The sequence below is a fragment of the Mytilus galloprovincialis genome, chromosome 10 (genome assembly GCF_965363235.1).
Source record: "Mytilus galloprovincialis chromosome 10, xbMytGall1.hap1.1, whole genome shotgun sequence".
NCBI classification, from domain to species: domain Eukaryota; kingdom Metazoa; phylum Mollusca; class Bivalvia; order Mytilida; family Mytilidae; genus Mytilus; species Mytilus galloprovincialis.
In genome coordinates, this window is record NC_134847.1 from 85081294 (window position 1) to 85104995 (window position 23702).

Sequence of the window (23702 nt, forward strand, 5' to 3'; positions counted from 1 at the left end):
CAAGGTGTCCATATATTAAAGAAGATGTGGTAAGATTGCCAATCAGACAACTCTCCACAAGAGACCTTGGCGGTATGACTGGCATCACTTGACCTTGAATCTATCAATGATTGTTATCTATTAATCCTAAGGTTGGTTTCTCATTTACTCTGTGCACAAAATGTCAACTTCATTGTCTTTAGTACTGTCATAATATGTCATTGTCCACCTATTCAGAATAACCTGACCATGAAGTTTTGAAGGTTTATTGATCAATGTTCATTACTTGTGCTCGAGACATTTCTTCACTCATTTTGAGTAACAGGTAAATTTTATTTGATAGAAAGAACGGTTTTGTAGGTGGCTGAGTGGTCTTTGTAGTCCATGTAATGTGTCACTAGCATGTCAACTTGGAGGTTGAGACTTCAAGCCCTGCACTTGGCAGGCATTTGATTAGGATTTCCAATTTTCCAACAAAAGTTCATTGGTTCTATCTAAACATTTAAACTTCCTCCGCCAATATATACTGGCAATCATGATATTACCAATAAAATCAAGAGAAGATAAATGAATTTTATTGTGTTAATAATGTAGTGCCAATGCATACCAAATAACATTGAATTATCATAAATCACTCTCTTTGAACAAAGCTAAACACCAGCATTTACTTGTAATTTATGTTAATTTTCAAAGTCAATGAACCATGATTAGGGGGTTGGAGTTGTACATTTCAGCTGTCCAACAACTAATTAGCCTTGATTAAAATTAGAAAGTATTGAAGTAGGGGTTGTTTTGATAGTAATTAATCATCATGTCACTTTTATGACCGGAAATGTATGGATGTTAAAGGCAAAAGGTTGAGTCAAAAAGATCGTGAATTATGTTAAAATGACCGAAAAAGCCTTGAAAACTAAAAAATAGATGACTGTTTCATACTTTGCCCAGCCAGACTCTTACCGGACATTATACAAATGACCGGAATATATGACCGTTTTGGAAGCCCTGGGTTGGACTACATAATCTCAATGGAAAGGAGACTTACAAATGCAAATAAATTGGCACACCAAATACCATTGACTTTATAACACTAGTGGTTCCTCCGATCTAATCACAAACCAGTACATGTAAACTAAGCAAAAGTTTCAAAGTCAATAGACTAAATGACTAAAGCGGCAAGGTCAAATATTCTCCATGGAAATGATATGTGCTAATGCCTAAACAACTGCATACCAATCCACATTGGCCTACCACTAAGGGTTTGCCTTGAATTGACCTAATCACAAACTAATACACAAGTTTCAAGGTCAATAGACCATAACTGAGGTAGCGGAGCCAAATAATATCTAAGGAAATGAGATATACCAATGTTCATACACCTGCTTATGAAAATATCACTGACATATACCACTAGTGATTCCCCATAAACTGACAGAATCACAAACTAAGCAAAAGTTTCAGTCAATAGACAATGAAGAATGGAAAAGGGCCAAGTATTCTCCATGGAAATTGATATCTGCCAATGCTTATTCAACTGCATACCAAATTATTGACCTACCACAAGTGGTTAACCATAAACTAGACATAATCACAAACTAATACATTGCTGATGCCCCTGAAGCTGGAGACACCGTCTCATATTTTGTCTCATATTTTAATCTGTCAAGGATAAACAAAAAGTGAAGATAAAATGAGTTTTATTGTGTTATTACAGCTGTTTTAGGGAGTTGATAGACCAATAAAAACAAGAGAAGATAAAATGAGTTTTATTGTGTTATTACAGCTGTTTTAGGGAGTTGATAGACCAATAAAAAACAAGAGAAGATAAAATGAGTTTTATTGTGTTATTACAGCTGTTTTACAACCTGAACACATTCTGTATCACAACCATCATTTATCACAAACATCAAGTGCTACACAACATCGTCTATATATCTATATATAGTGATTCACATTCATTGTTTGAACACAACTAAAATTATAAACTCCTTTTTTCACATGTATCATATATTACATTTATGCCATTAATACACTAATTGCCCACAGCTGTTAGCATATGAAGCTACACGATTAAAACCTTGTGTTTCCTGAAATATCTGAGATTTATATGTTTGTACAACAAGACTGTTGTCAAGTCAAGTTATATAAATTTTGGAAGTTCGGATTTAAAATTTGTTAAACCTCACAGAACAGAATTATATAAAATAAACATTTCATTTAACTGATAATGAAATTTTGATATTTTCTGTTATAAGAGGAGTTTATCTAAAATCATTATAAATAAATGAGAAACAGCAGGCTTAATTTATTGAGGTAAATTTTAAATACTGAGATTTAACAAGTCATGGATGAATAATACCAACATAGATGACCCTATAAATCTAGTTCTGATTACATTACACATTCTCACTGGTTATTAATGGATTGGTCAAATTTCTAAACCAATATTTCTCTGCACAAATAAATCCCTGTCGGAGATCAATTCTTATTTATTTATATGCGAATCCAAAACTCCTATAATCTGTTTGATTACACCATTTTAAGGGTCATATATTCAAACATTTGTTAGCCAAATTTGTATGCAAATACAGATGAATATAAAGCCAAGATAAATATCATATTAATCATTAATATTAGAGGAACTTATTGACTATATATATCACACTGAAATTTTTTCATCCCAAAAGATTCATTATATAAAAAGAGCATTTGTTTCTAAGTCAATAGCTACACATACCTCATTCCAGAATTTCAACATGTACAAACTTAGTTACAAATATGTTATTCCAGAGGTACACAATGTACAAACTGAGCAACACATATGTCATTCCAGAGGTACACAATGTACAAACTTAGCTACACATATGTCATTCCAGAGGTCAACAATGTACAAACTTAGCTACACATATGTCATTCCAGAGTTACACAATGTACAAACTTAGCTAAACAGATGTTGTTCCAGAGGTACACAATGTACAAACTGAGCAACACATATGTGTTCCAGAGGTACACAATGTACCATCTTTCATTGATTCTGACAAAATATTAAGTTTTCAAAATATACACTTAACTATTGTAGGCCGAAAAAACAAGGATTACAAGTTAAACAAAATTATATCCTAAATAAAAGTGTTTTTACAGAACTCTATGTTATAATAAGTAGATCTATACAAAGTGAGTTTGATTTGATATTAGACGTCTTACATATTATCACAACTATTAAAATCACAGTGCTTGTACATCAGGTATATCTGAATATCTACCGTTCAACAGAAACATGCAAACTTAACATTTAAACAATAATAATTACTGTAGATTGCATCATTCAAGAACACATAATACTGTAAATTCAGAAATTAATGCAAGGTTTTTATTATTGCAAAAAAATGCGACAGAGTTGTAAACACAATTTAAACTAGCATTTAAAATATTTTATATGAATTAAACAGGATTTTTCTCAACATCGTAGAAATTAAAATCGCATTTATGTCAAAAATGACAAAATCGCAATAATAAATGCACGCAATTATTAATGCATGCAATAATTTCTGAATTTACAGTGCTTGCGTTAGTGATTTCTTGGTTAAATGGACATTTTAGATTAAAAAATATCAACTTAAATCCTATGCTGGTATATGTTAATGTTACATTAATAAAAAATTACAGAAGTTCAGGTTTCTTACATTGTAACATCTTTAAAATCTCAGATCAACACAAAAACTGTTTCTTTTAAAAATTTAAAATTTGTATTTGAACTCAAATCTGTGAACAAAATTTGGAACTACTCTCCAGTGTTTCATCAACAGGATGGTAGATATTTTATACTTTCTATACATCATTCTTGAAATGGTCCTACCATGTAAACATATTTAAGAAAAAAACTCAAGTGCAATTATACACTGTACAGGTATTAAATACTTCTATATTTTGATAAAAAGCAGTTCAAAAATAAGCATTATTGATTCATTCTCCCAGTTTCACAAAAAGATACAACATAAAATACTATTTAATACTAAGAATGTTAATTAAACAAGCAAACAAAACAAAATAGCACTCAATTTGGAACAAATTTTATACGTAAAATCAAAGTAAACAAAAATATGAAACACTGATTAAAATATCTAGTTCCTACTGCTATTAAATGAAAATTGCTAAGCATCTGATGAGCAGATTATAAACCCTGAAAGCTACTAGGTAGCAGACACTCTACAGGCAGTTCTAGAGCTAATAACCCTACAGGAGTTATGTCCCCTTGATATGTAATGGTATCTAAGGCTTAAAGCCAAATAATGAAAACAATCTTAAACTACAAATCAGAATAAAAACAAACAAGAATAATGCTCTGAAAGTTTATGGGAAAATGTTTTAGGTATTTTGACATGGCAACAACATAAATAAACAGGCTGATTTTTATACCTTTTTTGTAGATGGACCTAAGGAAAGATGACAATTTTTACATTTGTATTTGTTAAATATGTGCAGACAAATATAAACAAACATTTCTATATACTAAACTATTTAATGCCTGTGTATCCACAAAGTGAATGTTACAGAGCTTCCTCTATAAATCTTTCCATACTACGGGTGTTTCCAAATATGATAAATGCCATTAATAAGATGTATTGTGCCATTTGTTGGAAGATATGTTTGTCAAATGACCAGTATTATGAATGTTTATGGATTTTATGAACAAACCTAAAAAACAATACCACTGTGGATTCAGTTATTTTTCGATTATGTTTGTGTAAGGAACATTATTATTTGAAGGATTTTCAATTAAGGGGTAAATTCATTTCCCAATCAAGTATGTGAATATTTGTATTTTGTTGAGTATTTTAATTTACAGTTTCCCCTATTATCCCTCAAATCCACAACATTGATAAATGAATCCACAAGTATTTTTATTATCTATGTTTTTGGAATGTGTAAAGAAACACCTGATTGTTAACAATAAAATGAAAATACAACTGTTTTCAATAAATAAAAAAAAATTAAATGCATTTTCCACTTCTACATTTTAACAAATATATCTATCAAATGGACCCTTAAAATACAAACAAAAGAAAACCTATTTTATAATACAAAGTTTACTAAATCAGAAGAGGCTTGAACCTGACAGTATAAGAGACAGTTACAATGACTAGTCAAACATTACCATATACGGGTTCAGTCAGTGTGTACAAAGTTATCTTCAGACTACACGAAAAAATTAATTCATACTGATCCTTCACTCAAATATTTATTAATAAAAAAAAAACATATTTTTTTTAGGTTTTAATGATAATGTAATAAAAAATATTGATGAATTCTAATATCATTTATAAAAGCACATTAACAAAATAAACTGGCTTGCAAGAAACTTTCAAAAAGCAATAAATTTTATTTTCAAAAGTTTTAAGATCAATTTCTTTTTACAGAGAATACAAAAACAAAATGATCAATAAACAAGAATGTGTCCCCAGTACACTGATGCCCCATTCGCACTATCATTTTTCTAAGCTCAGTGGACCATGAAAATAGCATAAAATCTCTAATTTGGCATTAAAATTAGAAGGATCTTATCATAGGGAACATCGTTTACTAAGTTTCAAGTTGATTGGACTTCAACTTCATCAAAAATTACCTCGAACAAAAACTTTTACCTGAAGCAGGAAGAACGGACGAATGCACAGATCAGAAAACATAATGGGGCATAAAAAAGGTCAATTTAACTCAGTCAGATGTGTTTACACCAAATATAGTTGTCTTTTACTTTTAGAACCTGAACAGATAACATTATCACAAAAAACCTCCCATTATACAAAGAACCAGGATAAATCATGATCACTTTTTAGAGGGATATCAATAACACCTCTCAACCATCATATAATAAGGTAAAAGTCAGATGAACCTATAGTCTCTGACCGACATTCATAAGGTCATACCTTAAAAATGAAGTTACAAGTTACTGCCATAAAATATCAACCAATATTTTAAAAACATCATACAAAAGCAAAATGGAGATTCATGATAGAGATTAAAAGGGTCGCAAGAAATATCATTCAAATTGAATTGATTGATTCGGTTATTATATCTGAAAAAAGCTTGATAATCTATCTTCCATCTCTTCATGGAAGTAGATAAAACTTTCAGTACGTTTGAGAAACAATGGAGCTATTTTGCTCATGCTTAAAATATTTTAATCATTTGGCTGAGGCTGTGGAGCTGTTTTTGAAACAGAAAGACAATAGTTTGGTAACATGATTTACATTATCATATACATGATACATTAAAAGCAAATATCTTAAAATAGATAACCAAAAATGATTCATAATAAATGGGAATAAAAAGTATTTGTTCTGTGAACTGGTATATATCTACTGGTCCCTCAACTGGTATCAAACTCTTGTACTAAGCTGTGATACTGTTCTAATCAATGCATGGTTCTCTACTTGTAGTTTCTGATAGTCTTCATCCAAGTCCTCAAGATCCTTAATGAAATGTTTTTAATTTAATATGTTGATCAATAAATAAATAATATATAAATAATCAATCATTTTTCCTCAGTCGACAACTGAGCTTACGAGTGACTACCTTTAACCTTCATATGTGGAACTGACCACATATATTAATTCATAAGAAGAGTTATAAGTAATACATCCTGAAGAAATGTATCATTATTAATGAAGTACAGAGTGTGGCCATAAGTATTCCTGACTTGAGATTTTTCACTGCATATAAAACTACATTTTTTCACCAAATTATTTTGGGGTCATTTCTGGATTGACCTCAAGCAACTTGGTATCAATAGAAGTAGAATTGTCACAGGTTTATTTGTTTATTGGTATCAATAGAAGTAGAATTGTCACAGGTTTATTTGTTTATTGGTATCAATAGAAGTAGAATTGTCACAGGTTTATTTGTTTATTGGTATCAATAGAAGTAGAATTGTCACAGGTTTATTTGTTTATTGGTATCAATAGAAGTAGAATTGTCACAGGTTTATTTGTTTATTGGTATCAATAGAAGTAGAATTGTCACAGGTTTATTTGTTTATTGGTATCAATAGAAGTAGAATTGTCACAGGTTTATTTGTTTATTTGGTTGTATTTTTGTTGTTTGTCATTCCAGTTTTCTCATGAGAAAAATAAAAATATTATTTTGAAAGAGAAGTTTAATAAAATTACATCAATTTATAGTTATTTCAATCTTATCCTTTTACCGATTAAACTGATCCTTTTTTCAGAAATGTCAGTATAATTTGTACTTCATTACAGAATATGTAACACACAAATTACATGCTGGGAACTGCGTAAAAAATGTTACAGGCAAATCAAGATGCACATTGATGTTTACAAAAGTAAATGGTTAGACAATAAACCCTCATTCATGAAAATAAGCATTTTAATTAATAAACTAAGGAACAAACTGAAGATTAAACAATAATTTATATATAAAATAAAATTCTTCAAATAATAAGATAAAATACAGCTCATTTAAAGAAATTTTGGTTGCAAAGCTTTTTTTTAAATGTGTTGGTTATTCATATCCATGATAAAAGTTGTCACTAAAATCCAGGACCAGTATTCAAATCCATGACAACTGATGTTTACTTTAATATTAAAATCCATGACAAAAGGTGGCCACTTAAGGAATGATCTTATTTGTGTCAATATAGAAATCAGAAGATGTGGTATGATTGTCAATGAGACAACTCTCCACAAGCAGGGACAGGCAGATTCAGGTGGATGTGTGGCGGGCGTGCCCCCTTTTTTAATTTGCAAAGCATGGGTTGTTCCCACCCTAATAAAGGATATTTCGATAATCTTGCCTTAAAAAAAATCGCCTGGCTCTGCTGTGCTAACATTTGTTTGCTCCCCCCCTAAACCTCAAATCCTGTATCCGCCGCTGACAAGAGACTAAATAACACACAAGTTCTCAACTGCAAGTTTATCATCCTTTTAATCCTGAACACTCCAAACAATGTCATTGGTTTTTTTTTCATTCATGGTTTTGAAACTTTTGGTTATTATATTTTTAAAGAAAAATATGAACTCTTAAAAATATTCTTTGACAATTCCTGATATATACATTAATTTTTAATATATGGGTGCAGCCTGATAAACAAAAATTTCAAATAATCTAAACAGATCCTCTTGCAATCAAATAAAACAAAGGGGGGATAATTCTAATGATAATAGTCATGCTGAAGCTGACAACAGGTTTTCTTACCAGTTCACATCTGCTGGAATTTCAAAGCAAAACTTGACTTAAGTTTGGAGAGAATATTGATTATCACAAACTATGAAAGTTTTTCCTCTTTTTGATTTAAACAAATTTGTATTTAGAGATTAATTATGATGTTTTATGTCCAGTTCCAATGTTATTCCCAATTAGTCAAAGCTAATGGTGTTGACTTTTGAATTTTGTATGTTTGCTGCTCTTCCTATTATTATTTTTTTTAACAATCATAAATTTATAAAGGTTGCAAATATTTAACATAATAAAGTGTGATTTAAATATATTTTACCTTGTTCAGACAATAAATTTCTCGTTCTAACTCCACTATTTTCTGATCTCTGTTTTCTAGCATAGATTTCAACTGTCTGTTTTCTTCTCTCTCTTCATCAAGTTTCTAAAAAGTGTTGGCATAATTTAACATTCTTATTTTACTTTCATAAGAATTAAATATTTTCAATGGATTAAACTGTATAGATTAATTTTGAGTAGATCACACAATATACATATATGAATGTTTTTAAATAGATTAACATGATTAAACAGTGTAGATACATTGTCAATGGACTAGAAAATTGCTTCTGCAAATAATGCAAAATAAGTAAATATCTAATGTTTAAGTATTCTTTGCAAAAAGTATAATAACAACATTACTAAACTCTGAGGAAAATTCAAAATGGAAAGTCCCTAAGTAAATGGCAAAATCAACAGCTCAAACAAGTCAAATAAATGGATAACAGTTGTACTACTCCTGACTTAGTACAGGCATTTTCCCCATTTTCTCATTTGGAATATAGTGTTTTAAAGCGCACCAACCTTTTCTAACTTAGTCTTTTCCTCTTTGAACTTTGCTCTTTCCTCGTCCAATTTGGAAGAAGAATCCTCAAAATTATGTCGAGGATATCGTCGTTGATTAGAACTGTTCAAATTCTCCATGAACTTTTCACGGTGATGAGATCCTGTTTGGTTTTCTGTGTAACCATGGTTACTACGATATGAAGGTGGAGATTTAGTTTTAGTCTCCACATCATGTGTCCTTGATTTGCTATCAAGGTCACGATAAGTGGATCTAAATTGACTGGAATCATGATATGACTGTTTTTGACCGTCTTTTTCTATATTTGACTGTGACTTGTTCTCTTGGTCATGATTTGACTGTGGAAATCGTGAAAGCACCGAGGGAAATGATTTTGGTTTATTTGATTGGTCAGAATCTTTGTTCTGGTTTTGATTAGCCGCAAAAGGGAATCGATTTAACACAGTATGAGTTGTTTTAGTGTCATGATCACTTGAAGGAGATGATTGTTTATTTGTGCGTGGTGACTCCCATAGAAGATTGTTTCTTGGTGAACTTGGTTTATATGTCGACAAGGTGGGATCAGAGGGGGAAATCCTAGAATATACAGAATTTGGCGGCCGAGAGGTTTTTGGACTATAGGTGTTTGAATCAGTTGATTCAGATTTTCCAATGACAGATAAGTTGGTTTCTGAATGACTGACTGTACTGTCATAGTCCTGGTTATCCTCTAAATCTGCCTCAAGATCAGAAGGACTGAAAAATACAAAGTAATTAAAGCTATTTAATATAAAAATATCATAAAACTGTCAAACCTGCAACAAGATCTGGAGGACAGTAAGAAACAAGGAATTATCAAAGAAGCTTCTAAATATAAGGCTGCAGATAATTGATTGGTTTTTAATGCCACTTTGAGAACTGTTAGCTTTTTTTTGGCAATAATTTTTTAATGCTGGATAAAGGTGGAGATGTGCCTGAACAGAACCATTGAAAACTTGTCCACCATTAGGCTAAATGATGTAGATAATCAGTAGATTACAACCTTTAATTTATTGAACAGGGAGTTATTATTTAAGCATTGTTGATGTCTTATGATAAAAAACTGAATGCTTTTTTACTTACTTACATTTCCTTTTTTATATATGATAAGCTGTTGTTTTCATGGTTTTGTTATTGTACATGTTTTAATTGTTTTTATGTTTTCATGACTAAAACTCTTTATAAGACAGCTGAACAAATGTTATTTTCTAAACCATATTGAATATGTAACTACAAGATTTTTTATCAGCACCTTGACAATGCAAAGTCATGCAAGTTGAAGTCTATTTACAGACTGCTGACCAAGTGTAAAATTATCTATGTGCAGTCCCCTGATCAAGTGTAAATTTATTCTCAAATGTATAACTGAAACTTTATAAATAGATCACAGTGTTCTTCTTTCAAGTAGATGTTCATTAAGTATTAATAAGTTGAAATTATCTCACAGTTTACATGGTTTATATTGTCTTAGATAATTCTTTAAAATAATCTGCATTAGTCACTTATATGTGTAATCGGGTCATCATTTGCCTACAAATTGATCATATAGCTAGAGGCAGTCACATCTTACGAGTCAAACTTAGAAATTTTTAATTTTAGTTTCTTGTGTATAATTCGGAGTTTAGTATGAAGTCCATTTTCACTGTACTAGTATACATATTTTTTAAGCAGCCAGCTGAAGGATGCCTATGGGTACGGGAGTTTCTCGCTACTCTGAAGACCCATTGGTGGCCTTCGTCTGTTGTCTGCTCTATGGTTGGGTTTTTGTTGCTTTGATACATTCCCCATTCCCTTTCTCAATTTTATTAGAGAATTCATTTATAGTAAAGAAACTGTACCTCTTATTTCTGACTGCATTATATGCACTTCTGCCACCAAATCTCTGTAAAAAAAAATCATATGTTAAAATATGACATACAATCAAAAACCTGTATTTTACTCAATATGCTAAATTAAAAATAAATTGATGTAAGTACGTGTCATCTGCCTTTGTGGCAAAACTGAAAACAAATGCTGGTACTTAATGTGACTGATTCTATATTATCTTCAACAAATTTTCAATTTCTGACTATTTTGTATAATTATCATGATTATACTTCACGTTAAAATGCAGGATTTTGATTGGATAATATATATTAAGGAGATAATTTACTCTATTCCATAGCTCAGCCAAACAATTTTTTTGTGTCATATAGGGCATGTATGGTGCAGACAAACCAAAAATAACTAATATAAAAAACAATGAAATGAATATACAACAACAATTATAAGCCTACAATGCTCAAGTTAAAGCCTCTTTCAAAGACTGTCAACATAAACATGATAAACAAAATTTATCTTTCTCCACTATTGTTTCTTTTCTTAAATTACTGTACTGAACAGTTAAGGTTGATAATTTCTACTACAGATATTATTATCATGAGAATATCCTTGTCCCGAATGACAGTCATCATGTGAGATAGTTAACTGATCCAATCATATTCATAGCAAGGCCGGTCCAATGGTAATGACAATATCAGTCCGTTCAAATAGAAGGTAAATTATAGCCATTGCAGGGGTGGATCCAGGATTTTGGAAAGGGTGTGCAAAGTTTTAAAAATCGCCAAGCGTAGGAAGGCGAAAAATTTTGGAACCTTTTTTAAACTAAAAAAACATAAAATAAGTGTAAAATGCACTTTTTAAACAGTTTCTGACGTGGGGCATGTATATTTTATAGTTGCTGTAAAGTGTAAGGGTGGGACATTTTTGATGCTTTATTCTGCCTATTAACTGTCGATCATAAAATGATAGTATGGATTCAAAGATATGTACTGATATATTTGTTGTGAGACTAAACTAGATGCTCTGCATGGTGCAGCTTTATACGACCGCAGAGGTTGAACCCTGAACAGTTGGGGCAAGTATGGACACAACATTTAAGCTTGATACAGCTCTGAATTTGGATTGTGATTAAATAGTTGACACCACATAGGTTTCTGACACAAAATGAATGTGGTCTAAGAACTTTAAAACTTAAAAATTTTAAATTGGACATTTACCTTAATTATGGTCCAATATCCAAAATCTAAATACATGGTTAGATTCAGCATATCATATGAACTCCAAGAATTCAATTTTGATGAAATCAACAAATGTTCAATTTTAGACCCTTTAGACCTCAATGTGAACCAATTTGATAACCAGGCCCTAATATCATAAATCTAAATACATGGTTAGATTCAGCATATATCAAAGAACTCCATATATTCAATTTTTGGTGAAAACAAACAAAGTTTAATTTTGGACCCCAATTTGGACCATCTTGAAAACTGAGCCCATAATCAATCAAAGAGCTGATAGCTCTGAAGTGGAAGAAGGTGAATAAAAGGTAACTTGAATTACCATAAAAGCAGCCCCACTTACCCAGGCTGCTTTGTTCCATTATCTTTAAAATGTATTTTTTTTTTCTTCAAACAAGAAAAGGTCATAAGTACATGGATTTCCCATCCGTACAATCATTTTCTATGTTCAGTTGACTATGAAAATTAGGTAAAATCTTTAATTTGGCAGTAATTAAGAAGATCATATCAAGAGGAACACATGTGTACTAAGTTTCAAGTTGATTGGATTTCAACTTCTTCAAAAACTACCTCGACCATAAACTTTATAACCAGAAGCAGGACGGACGGACAGACTAGAAAACATAATGCCCATAAATGGAGCATTAAAATAGCAAGACTTGTTACATACCTGCCAACTTTTGAAAGTTCCCATATGGGTTTTTACTGCACAACAACAATTTTAAAGGTTACAATTTTTAGCGACGTATTTTGCAAGATCTGGATTGTCTAGAAAAAGTGTCATATTTGTATGATGAACTTACATGCCTTTTCCTTAAGTCTGGTTGCATGATTCTAGTTATATATTAAATCGGTAGAAAAAATATACATGAAGCTAGCAGACAAGGGTTTATTTTCCAAATTAAGAATATTAGATGCTTGTTGAAATTTCCAATTTTGAATTATGCAGATGGACCTTTAACAGGTTGGGAACAACACTCCAAATGAGGGTAACCTAACTGGAAGATCATCACAACCCACTGTAAAAAATTAGCACAAAAAAAGTCATTTATATTCATATTATTTGATGAAACTTTTCCCCAAGAACTATGCATCTATTAAGTACTGAATGGTCAAAACATCATGTTTTTTTATTGACATAAATTTTGTCGTAAATGTAACCAAATGATGAAGAAATTGTGTTTTTTCTTCAAATTTCCATCAAATTGTAATGTTTATAGTTCCCTTATTGCCTCTCTATAAAATAATAAGAAGAATCTGTTTCTTGTTTTGTTTTGTTTTGTTTTTGACAAATGATTGTTCACTGCTTGCAAATGAATCATTATATTTATATATCTTATCTGTATATATTTTTGTTCATGTCTCCATCTCCTTATCATTTGTAAATGTATAGACAAATAAGAAAGAAATAAGCTCCACATGTATATTTGCAACATCGTAAATTAATTAAAAAAATAGCATACACTAACACTAGTACTGCATGGATTTTAAGCATTATGAAAGTCATATTTGTAGAAAGCTTATTAAAAAAGACTTAAAAACAGTGTAAAATGTCTTGCTATTTCTTAGCTTACACAATAAAATCTAATATGTACTAACATTTACAAATTTAAATTTCAAGATTTTACTAGGAATTAATCTAACTACTAGACCTCTTATTAGTTTTTTTTTTTTTTTTTTATCTTTACTAGAACACACCCGCGAAATCGCGGGCATTCAAAGCGTAGTTTAAAGTATGTAAAGTGTTGTTGGAAGAATTTTGTAAAATATTTAATGACTGGAGAATTTCAGCAAAAGTATCATAAGTCATAGGTTATTGGGGACAGGAAAATGCTTTTTTTTTTATCCCTCCTCCTTTATTTCCAATATTCCCATTTTTTGGTTTTCTATCAATTTCAATATGAACATACATTTAGTATGTTATGAACATTCAAGTAAGGAGCCTGTAATTCAGTGGTTGTTGTTTGTTTATGTGTTACATATTTGTTTTTCGTTCATTTTTTTGTACATAAATAAGGCCGCTAGTTTTCTGGTTTGAATTGTTTTACATTGTCAGTTTGGGCCTTTTAAAGCTGAGTATGGGCTTTGCTCGTTGTTGAAGGTCGTACGGTAACCTATAATTGTTAATATCTGTGTCATATTGGTCTCTTGTGGAGAGTTGTCTCAACATGGCAATCATACCACATCTTCTTTTTTTGTAATCAATGATTTTTGTAAAAGATTTAATGACTGGAGAATTTCAGAAAAGGTATCAAAAGTTCACATGAATATTTTTAGCGCTTATCTGTATATTATGAACATTCATTACTATATAAATATAGTGTACATGTATTTACTTTACTAATCGATCCATAGTGGTCATTGATATAGTATACAGACCCTCTCTATTTAATAAACTCTGTGACTGCCGTGGATAGTAAACTTGAAAATGATAGCAGATAGAATTCTGAAAATACACTTTATTCTTTGATCTACGTTCAAAGTATACAGAAAACGCAAACCGGAAGTCTAATCTTACTTAAAATTTCGTCCAATGACGGGACAATATCCGGATGCCTTTTTTCTCGTTTTTCTCCAAAAATAAGTCAATCTGAATAATCATATGAATGGATGACAAATGGCACTATGCACTGTACCTATAGGACACAGAGGCGTGTTGATCAATTAATTGTGGAAAGAAGAGAAGCGACACCCAAAATGAGGTCTTCTCGTTTAATAGTATATATTCTAGTTGCACATATTGTATTTTAACTTCTAATCAGTTGTCAACAAATTTATGATATAAACTTCAATTTAATCCTTGAAAGGAGGTCTAGATTGCTAAAATAATTTATAAATTTTAATTTTTTTATTTGTCCAAAATCATTTAAATTCATTTAATCAACATCCTTTTATGATTATTTGATTAAAATATTAATCATTTATAGTCTTTTTACAATTTACATTTTTAAAAGCAAAATAACTGAAAACAGGATAAAACAAAGGGAAGTAACAAAAAAGTATTTCAATATTCCCAATACACATCGTTTTGATAACACAACGGCAGTTAGCCGGAGGTAAACATCGTTGATTACCAGTATGTTTGACACCCAAGCTGTCAAGTGAAGCCATATAATTATACATCTTCTTTGATGTTCAGGTAAAATTTAACACAGGTGTCAATTACACCCGTACAGTAGTAAGAAATGATCAAATATGGCGTCTGAAAAATTTCATACACGGGAGTTTTTTCTCCTTAACGGAAGGTTCACATGTATGTTACGAAGGGCATCTAATTCACATGACAAAGGAAAACCATGAATAAAGACAACACTTTATATATCCTTTTATTTATATAAAAACAAAATCTTCTTGTATGCAGGATTGCAAATTCGTAACTTCAAGGGCGAACTTCTAAACAGGGCGAGTTGTCCCGATACCAAATTCACGCATGCGTAATACAAATATCTACAGTTAAATCATCCTGTTACAAGTAAACAAATATTAAACGTTCATGTGGATGAGATGAAATCTAATAATTTACATAAATAAAAGGGTCATATTTACGATAGTGATTGTTTTACAATCATAATTTACAAATTAAATGATTCAGATGCCTAATCATGTGTAAAAATCGGTGTCAGGAATCTAAGTTGTTTTGATATTGTAATACACGAAATGAATGCGGCATACGGAGACTCAATGCAAATGGTCGGCCCCTTAAGTCTTCAGAAGACTTGACGTCTTCTTCCACTAAAAATCTGAGTACATGTTTAGATTCAGCATATCAAAGAACCCAAAGAATTCAATTTTTGTTAAAATCAAACTTAAAATTTAATTTTGGACCCTTTGTACCTTAATGTAAAACAATTTGAAAACAGGACCAAAAATTAAGAATCTACACGGTTAGATTTTGCATATCAAAAAACCCCAATAATTCATTCAATCCTAACCTTCCTTTTATGGTCATAAACCTTGTGTTTAAATTTCATAGCTTTCTATTTACTTATACTAAAGTTATAGTGCGAAAACCAAATTTTCGGACGACGATGCCAACGTCATACCAATATACGACCAAATGGAGACATAAAGGCCAAACCCAGCAGGCAGGTTGCAGTCTGGTCTTGAGAAAAAAAATCAATATATCAGTTCAGCGAATTCATTCAGGCATTCAGGTCAGACATGCAAATCTCCGTGCCCCTTAAAATATGCCTGTTTTTTATTCATCATGTTCGTTTAATGCTAAATGATTCTGTTGGAAATTTTCGTTTCTAATAGCCAAAAAGTGGACATGATTATTGTTTTCAATCAAGATACGTCCAGAATTTTTGTCTAAGGCAAAAATCAGAGTCATATTTTGTTTACTTATGAGTGAACAAAATCTGAGACTGTCCCTCAAATCAAATGGTTCAGACCTTAGACTTAAAATATATCTAGAGCTTATACTGAGTGGGGATCATTATTCAGCTACATTTATGTTAATTTTTACCACAACTCATTCGAAATTTCAAGTCAACTGAGTTCGATACAACGAGAATTAACTGTATGTTATTTTAGAATAGGCTGGGGTGTTTGGTGTTAAACATGCTCAATCCTGTGTCGCTTTGAAGGTGTCATGATTGTCAGTCTCAGCTTAAACAATGTGTAACTGTAATTTAGATATCAAAATGACTGAGTGACGTTTTTTCGACGCACTCGTCAACTCCACCATAGCATACGCAGGACTTTGACATGATAACAGTAAATACCAGCAAAAAATATCTTCATAAGTAAAGAATTGTCGCATAAAAATTAAAGACACGGGAATTGGCAAAGTTCACGAAGTCTAGTCTTATTAATCATTTTACAAACAAAAAAAAGTCTGAGAAAAGGGGGTGGGGGGCATATGCCCTCTACACCTCCCTCTGGATCTGCCACTGCATTGGCAGATCCAGGGGTGCCTTGAAATTGTTTCATTCTAATATTATTTTTTTTAAGATTATGTGAACATTTCATGTTGTGGGGGTTAGAATTGTTTGCTACCAAACCAGTTTCAGGACAATTCATTACTTTAAGATCCAGATGTACAAGTTTATAATTTGACACTTCTGACCTGATTTTATCAATGACCATTTAACATGTTTTACATATGGCTAGTTTTCAATGATTAGTTCGTTACAGGTAGACTGATACAGGTAAACACACCTTCATCTGTTGTTTCACTTAGATAATAGTATTAGTCACACTTGTTAAACATTTAAATTCATCAATTTAGGGCTATTTAAAGTATAACTTACCTTTAAAGGCATCAACAAATAGTTATTGAAAAAAGGTCATGTCAACAGTTTTGAAGCACATTCTTTAATACAATTTGTCATAATTATAATATATAGCATTCATATGATACTTTTGGATTTAATGGGCTGTCATATTTTATACTGGTATGATCAGTAGGGTTTTCTTGGTTAATTTTCATTGTGAACGTCTTCTTTACTACAACTTGCATGCCTCTCCAATAAGTAGCCATCAGTTAAATGTGCTTCAACATACAAAATGCTCAATTTCCTTGCAAATGCTTTCATATTCTGACATGAACTGTTAACTGACTTGATGACCAGCTAGAGGTTCATCAATGTGCAATGAATTTTGTATACTGATCTTTGGCAGTAACAGTAAAATAACAAGTTTAATTTGGATTGTTATAATTTACCCCCTTAATGTTTTGTATGCCCTTCTCATCTTTTTAAAACTAAATAATATTAACCCTTTCCTCCATTGAATTTTTTTTTTTTTGCATACTTGATTCGCATAATGATTTTTTTTAATAAAATGCTAAAAATATGATTAAAGTATTAATGCACTGCGAAAAACAAATATTTCATCAAATAAATAAAAGTCGGATATTCCTACGATATTCCTTTTTATATTGGATACAAATTTTATTAAGTCTACTGCAGACACTTTGTAGTCAAAATATTTCAACTGAGGTTCTACACAGGCATCAAAAGGCGTCATTATGGAGTAAAGGGGGTGGCGTCAAAAGGCGTCACTATGGAGGAAAGGGTTAACCTTGAGCAAAATAATCTTAATTATTTTATCTGAAAATGTTCTAGATGCTATATAGACAATAATAGTGCATTGACTTGACATATCAAGGATATAAGGATGAGGCTTAGAAACGGGGAAAATGTGAGGCTGTGCTGAGCTATTTCCCCGTTTCGGGCCGAATCCTTATATCGTTGATATGTCAAGTCAATGCACTATTATTGTCTTTATACTGCAATCTAAAAAAAAAACATTTTCAATTGTTTTTTAATGCGTTAAGGTTATTTATTTGATTTAAATATTGGGGGAAATACTCTTTAAAAAGGCCCCACATCATGCTCGCGGAGAAATATACAACACAATGAAATTTACATTTACCTGTTGAAACCAACACTCGATGGTGAACGAAATCGTTTGAGTATGGACTTATATATCAACCATAATTATAAAACAATGATTTATAGGTTGCAAACAAAAAATATTAACAAATTAAATATGTTTTTCTAATAATTGCAAAAGAAACAATGTTGAGTCGTTCCACGCATGGTTGTATGCATTTGAAACAAGAACAGGCTGAAGAGGTCATATGAATAATTCAATATTATTTCGGTAATTTCTATTTAAATATTCATGAGGAAAAGTGATATCAGGTCAGTGACTGTATATGACATAGAAATATACAGTCAACGCATTTTGACTGCTTAAATAGAAAGAATGCAGTATAAACCAAATTCTGCATGCATGCATGCCTCAATTATTTTTACCATATAGATACAAGGGGACAATGTTGTTCCTTGTGAGCCAGATGCTCTCTGTTGAAGGCTGTGCTTTGGCCTATAATTGTTTTCTTTTTACACATTGTGACTTGGAGAGACATATAGATTAAGTTGTCTCATTGGCACTCATACAACATCTTCTTATTTCAATGTATATAGTTTGCTGTCAATCATGGTCAATACATGTGTATACTTATTTGATAGGAATTAAACCTGTGCAAAAGGGAGATAAGTCATTTATAAAGTAAGTATAAAATAGGGACAACACTCTCAAATATATCCATAAATTATATTATGACTTGGATGGAGAGTTGTCTCATTGGCACTCATACCCCATTCTTCTTCTATCTAATAACCATGATAACTATCTCCAAAAACACTTACATCAGAAGGAGATTGAGGCTGATTATCATCTACTCTTTCATTGTACAATGCTGCCTTACGAGCCACATCATTGGTCCTATGTCGTCTTCCCTCAACTGAGAAAGCCTCATTATATGAAGTATTTTTCTTTGTTTCTGATACAGTTTTCAGTTCAGTTCCCTCTTCCACTATATCCTCATCGTCTAATGTATCATCTGTGCTCTGTAAAACAGGGATTGAAGTTAAAATTTAGGCATAATGTAGCCAACATCTTATATTTTGTACCCAATATTATATTATATAGTTCTATACATGTAAAAGAAACGCAGAAATTTTAGTAGCCCACACCATAGTTTAGGGGTCATTGGAGTGTGGGCCCCTGCTAATTTCAAACCCTATAAAAACAATCACATAAATAAATAAAACACATCTGGTAAAGCATAAACAGCGTCAACATGGTCAAACTGAGTAAATTTTTGCTGATAAATGAACTGCTTAGCTATATGTCTATCCATATGCAAGTTTTGGAGAATGGGACTTATTAACATGGTTAATGTGACTAGGTGCATAATGTTTTCTACAGTTAAATTTCCATTCAAGCAGGACCATGGGGCAAATATCATGAGTTGTTTCTCCAGACATTACTAACAAATGGCTAAATTCGATCTTAAAAATGATAAAAGAAAAGGGTTCATTGATATTTTTTTGACAGCATCATTTCCAAACTGAAAGTACCTGATGTTACTATATCACAGTACATGTTGAACCTTATTCATAAAGCATGAACATGTACGATAAACCCCAACATTCTTAAGAAATATCAACTTATTAGCATAGATATGTACTTCAATTAATTGTACATTCTATGATCAAAGACAATTATCATATAAAGACAATAAATGGCCATCAATTCTAATAAGAATTCATTTCCCAAGAGTAACAATGTAGGCCATGGATCAGTATAATATTCAATAATGGATGATCAGAAAATGTTGTGTATTGAGAGAGCTGCTTTACAAATGCTTTAAAACATAATAATAAAAGAAATTTAAGGGCCCAGCTCTCTGACATATCTGAAAACAATTTGATCAGGCCGAAAATTTAAAAAAAAAAAAAAAAAAAATATATATTTTGGTTACACAGTTGACCATTACTATCATGACTATGGAACAAATTGCCATCCATATTAAAATATCTAAATCCATGACATCTGCATGTTTATATAATTCAGATATCTCTGTCAAGTCTTGCAGACACAGATTTTTCATTAACATAAACATTATAAATGTATAACCATGATAACATAGCTTTTCTACATATACTGCTTGTTTTAATATTCATTTGTCATGTTTATATAAAATCACATTAATGATGTCCTCAGAGGCGGATTTAGGGGGGGGGCAGGCCCTGTCCCCTTTTTCTTGGAAAATTTTGGTTGGTTATATAGGGAATCACTGAAGCATAATGGGAGCTGGCCCCCTCTTAGGCAGTCAGCGGGCCCCCACTTATGAAAATTTCTGAATCCGCCACTGGTCCTATAAACTGACTTTTGGTCTAATGACAATACCAGTATGTATTAAAAAGCAGAATGAAATTGAAATGATTTGCAATATGTTCTTTTAAAATTATACATTTATACAAGACAACCAAACATCAGCTATACAAATTAACAATAACAAAATCAGAATGCAGAGAATTAGGACCAAAGGCTGAAATTAGGTCAAAAGTTGGACGATTAGTTATTGTTTGCTTAGACTCCAGTAGCAAATATTTCATGCATGTTAAGAATTAAGGTTAGGAAATTTGGACTGTCATTAGCATATGATTGTATATTGAGCATGTTGGATAGAGATAGAAAGGAGTAGGTCCAGTACATTCAGTAAGACCCCTTTTAGGCCCCAAAATATAGCAGTTCTACAAAATCGTTAAAATGTAAACTTTTAGTTATTTATCATGTTTATTGGAAAGTAGAATGCCTCTGCTACATAAATCTGGGCTGTTTTTTACAATACAATGGACATACATTGGGTACTAGCATCATTAAGTCATGTAAAATTACTAAAAACTTCACAATTTAAGCATTTTAGTAAATTTTTAGACAATTTTCGTCTTAAATTAAAGTGGCCGCATTTGTGTTCATTCTTAATACAATGTAATATTGAAATGTAAGTTGTATTTGATGATATTACACAACATATATAAAGGTTGAGGATGAACACAGATGCTGCCACTTTCATTTTTGACAAAAAACATCTGAAAAGTTATGTTTTTTGGCATCTTTGATAGAATTTTCATGTTCAAGCTTGAATCGGAGCGTTTTTTTAATGACTAAATCAGTTAAAATCTTTCACATAAACTAATTGAATCAACTGAAATAGACCCTTAAGTGTTTAAAGAGTGTCCTAAATCTTTCATCAGATGGACTTGAAATTTGAGCATGTTGAGGCCGAAATCGCCCCTTACCAGACCTACTCCTTTAGCAGGTGCAACAATCCACCTACCATGTCTACAATATATTAAAATAGTTACTGTAAATGTCGTAAGGGTTCTAATAGCTAGTGTAGAGAAAGTGGCACAGTCTCTTCTAGATAGAGAATATGTAGAGTAGAGGCTTTAAATGTTATGCCCCCTCATGTCTGACTAGTCATATCTACATATTAATACATTGTACAAAACCAAACAGAAGACAAGGCAAGAGATAATTGAGCACAATATTGGTTTGATCTGGATTAAAGTGCCCCTCCCCCCTCCAAGATCAGAAAAAAATATCTGTGCAAAAACATGCTGGTCAACGAAATATTTATGTTTGCATCCCATTAACCCTAATTTCAAATGTTGGATCATACCTGTAACCTTACCTCTGTTGATTGGAGGTGAACAACACCTGTACTTCTTCTCTTTTCACGTAATTTCCTTTTATCTTTTAGACCCATCTTTCCTTTCAAATGACTGGGTCTGGTCCTTTTGTCTTTTGCCCTACCCACCCCACCACGAGAGGGAGATTCATGTTCCCCACTAAAACCTTCATCTCCATTCTCCTTATCGTTTGGATCAGCTTCTCTCTCACTGCTTCGTGGAAGGACACCTTTTGCCCGCAGAGACCGGATTTTACTTTTTCGAGCACTCTGTTCATAATCGACTGTGTCCAGACTTTCCTGACTGACCGAACTCGAAGCCATTTTATGTAAACAAACTGTCACTTCTTATGTCCGATACACAAACATTTTCACTGTGTATTACGTTTTCCAAATGACCGGGTACCTACTAATTAAACTCCTTCCCCCATGCTGTGTATTGCATGCCTCGTTTTGGGTAAATTACACCTGTAATGTGACAGCACAATTACGTCATAACAACATATACATGTATATTAAAAGTGAAATACACAAATTCTTTGTTGATAATCCCACAATCGTTTAAAATCCCGACACTGTTTGCGTATTAACATTTTTATTGATCAATAATCAATAAACCAGCTACTGCGGGGGAGGATGACACATCGTTCCACAAACTGTGACATAGTAATTATGTTTAGCCATTTTCATTCACGAGTTTATTTTATAAACACACAGTACGATCAAGTATGAACTTCTAATTAATTATACAATAAACACTTTGAATTTTAATGTGTTTCCGTAATAAACAAACTAAATATGGATTCTACTCCAATGTACAGATACTGAGCAATGAAACAAAAACATAAAACATATAACAGAACAGCAAAAAAAAAAAAAAAAAACGAAAAAAACATAAAAAAAAAACATAAAAAAAAAACCTGGCTTTGTCATGAATAAAATATAATTTGTTTATTCCGTTTAGACTTGCACGGATGTCAATTTAGTATTCCATTTTTTTTTTTTGGAAAATTGCGTTTAACATGTATAAGTATTTGAATATCAATCATTTTGGTATCCGGTCGTTCCGGCCCCAAACCGATCCGGCCCCAAGTCAATCCGGCCCAAAGTCGATCCGGCCCAAGTCGATCCGGCCCACGTCGATCCGTCCCCAAGTCGATCCGGCCCCATAATAAAATATGAATTAACTAGATTTTGGAGGAATTTGTCACAAACTTTAACAGTATAAATGGAATTTGAAAAAAGTGTCCGATCGATGATGGTGACAACAGGTCAGTGAAGTATTGGAGTACCAATTAACGAACTATTTTAAATCCATACGAAAATTAGTGTTATTGTGTCTGGTTGTATCGCAGTTTCTACATTTTTAAATTATGAAGTTATTTTCACTGATAACTTTTACTTTGAATTTCATGGCGATTTTAATTTATTAAGTTCACACACAGAATAGCTAAATAAATATTTACAGTCCAATGGAACTTATAAAATTTAACGCATAATAATGACTTATTTAATCAAATCATTAGTCTATAATTGGTTTGTTTATTCAACAATTGTCTGATGATTGTGAACTAAGGTAATGCCACTCGTAATCACTTAATTCAGTCCAATGCTGATT

At 31.8% G+C, this 23702-nt stretch overlaps 1 protein-coding gene across 2 annotated transcripts; it reads right to left on the reverse strand.

The window, feature by feature from the left end:
* Positions 1-1796: 1796 nt before the first annotated feature.
* Positions 1797-22744, reverse strand: LOC143048665 (uncharacterized). 2 transcript variants are annotated; one of them, XM_076222463.1, is made up of 6 exons: positions 22076-22744; positions 19251-19451; positions 10867-10910; positions 9010-9745; positions 8486-8590; positions 1797-6446 (listed from the first exon to the last, which is right to left on the reverse strand). In XM_076222463.1, the coding sequence occupies exons 1-6, from the start codon at positions 22406-22408 to the stop codon at positions 6354-6356; spliced, it is 1512 nt and encodes a 503-aa protein (XP_076078578.1). In that variant the 5' UTR covers positions 22409-22744; the 3' UTR covers positions 1797-6353. The 2 variants fall into 2 exon arrangements, with proteins under 2 accessions (XP_076078578.1, XP_076078579.1); XM_076222464.1 differs by having other exon boundaries at positions 22088-22738.
* Positions 22745-23702: the final 958 nt, after the last annotated feature.

Excerpts from the sequence above, each read along its gene's own strand:
- LOC143048665 (XM_076222463.1), bottom strand. The coding sequence starts at position 22,408 with ATGGCTTCGAGTTCGGTCAGTCAGGAAAGTCTGGACACAGTCGATTAT. Across the intron at positions 9,746-10,866 it reads AATGCAGTCAGAAATAAGAG|TCCTTCTGATCTTGAGGCAG; the intron begins GTACAGTTTCTT and ends TGTATTTTTCAG. Across the intron at positions 6,447-8,485 it reads AAATTTATTGTCTGAACAAG|GATCTTGAGGACTTGGATGA; the intron begins GTAAAATATATT and ends CATTTCATTAAG.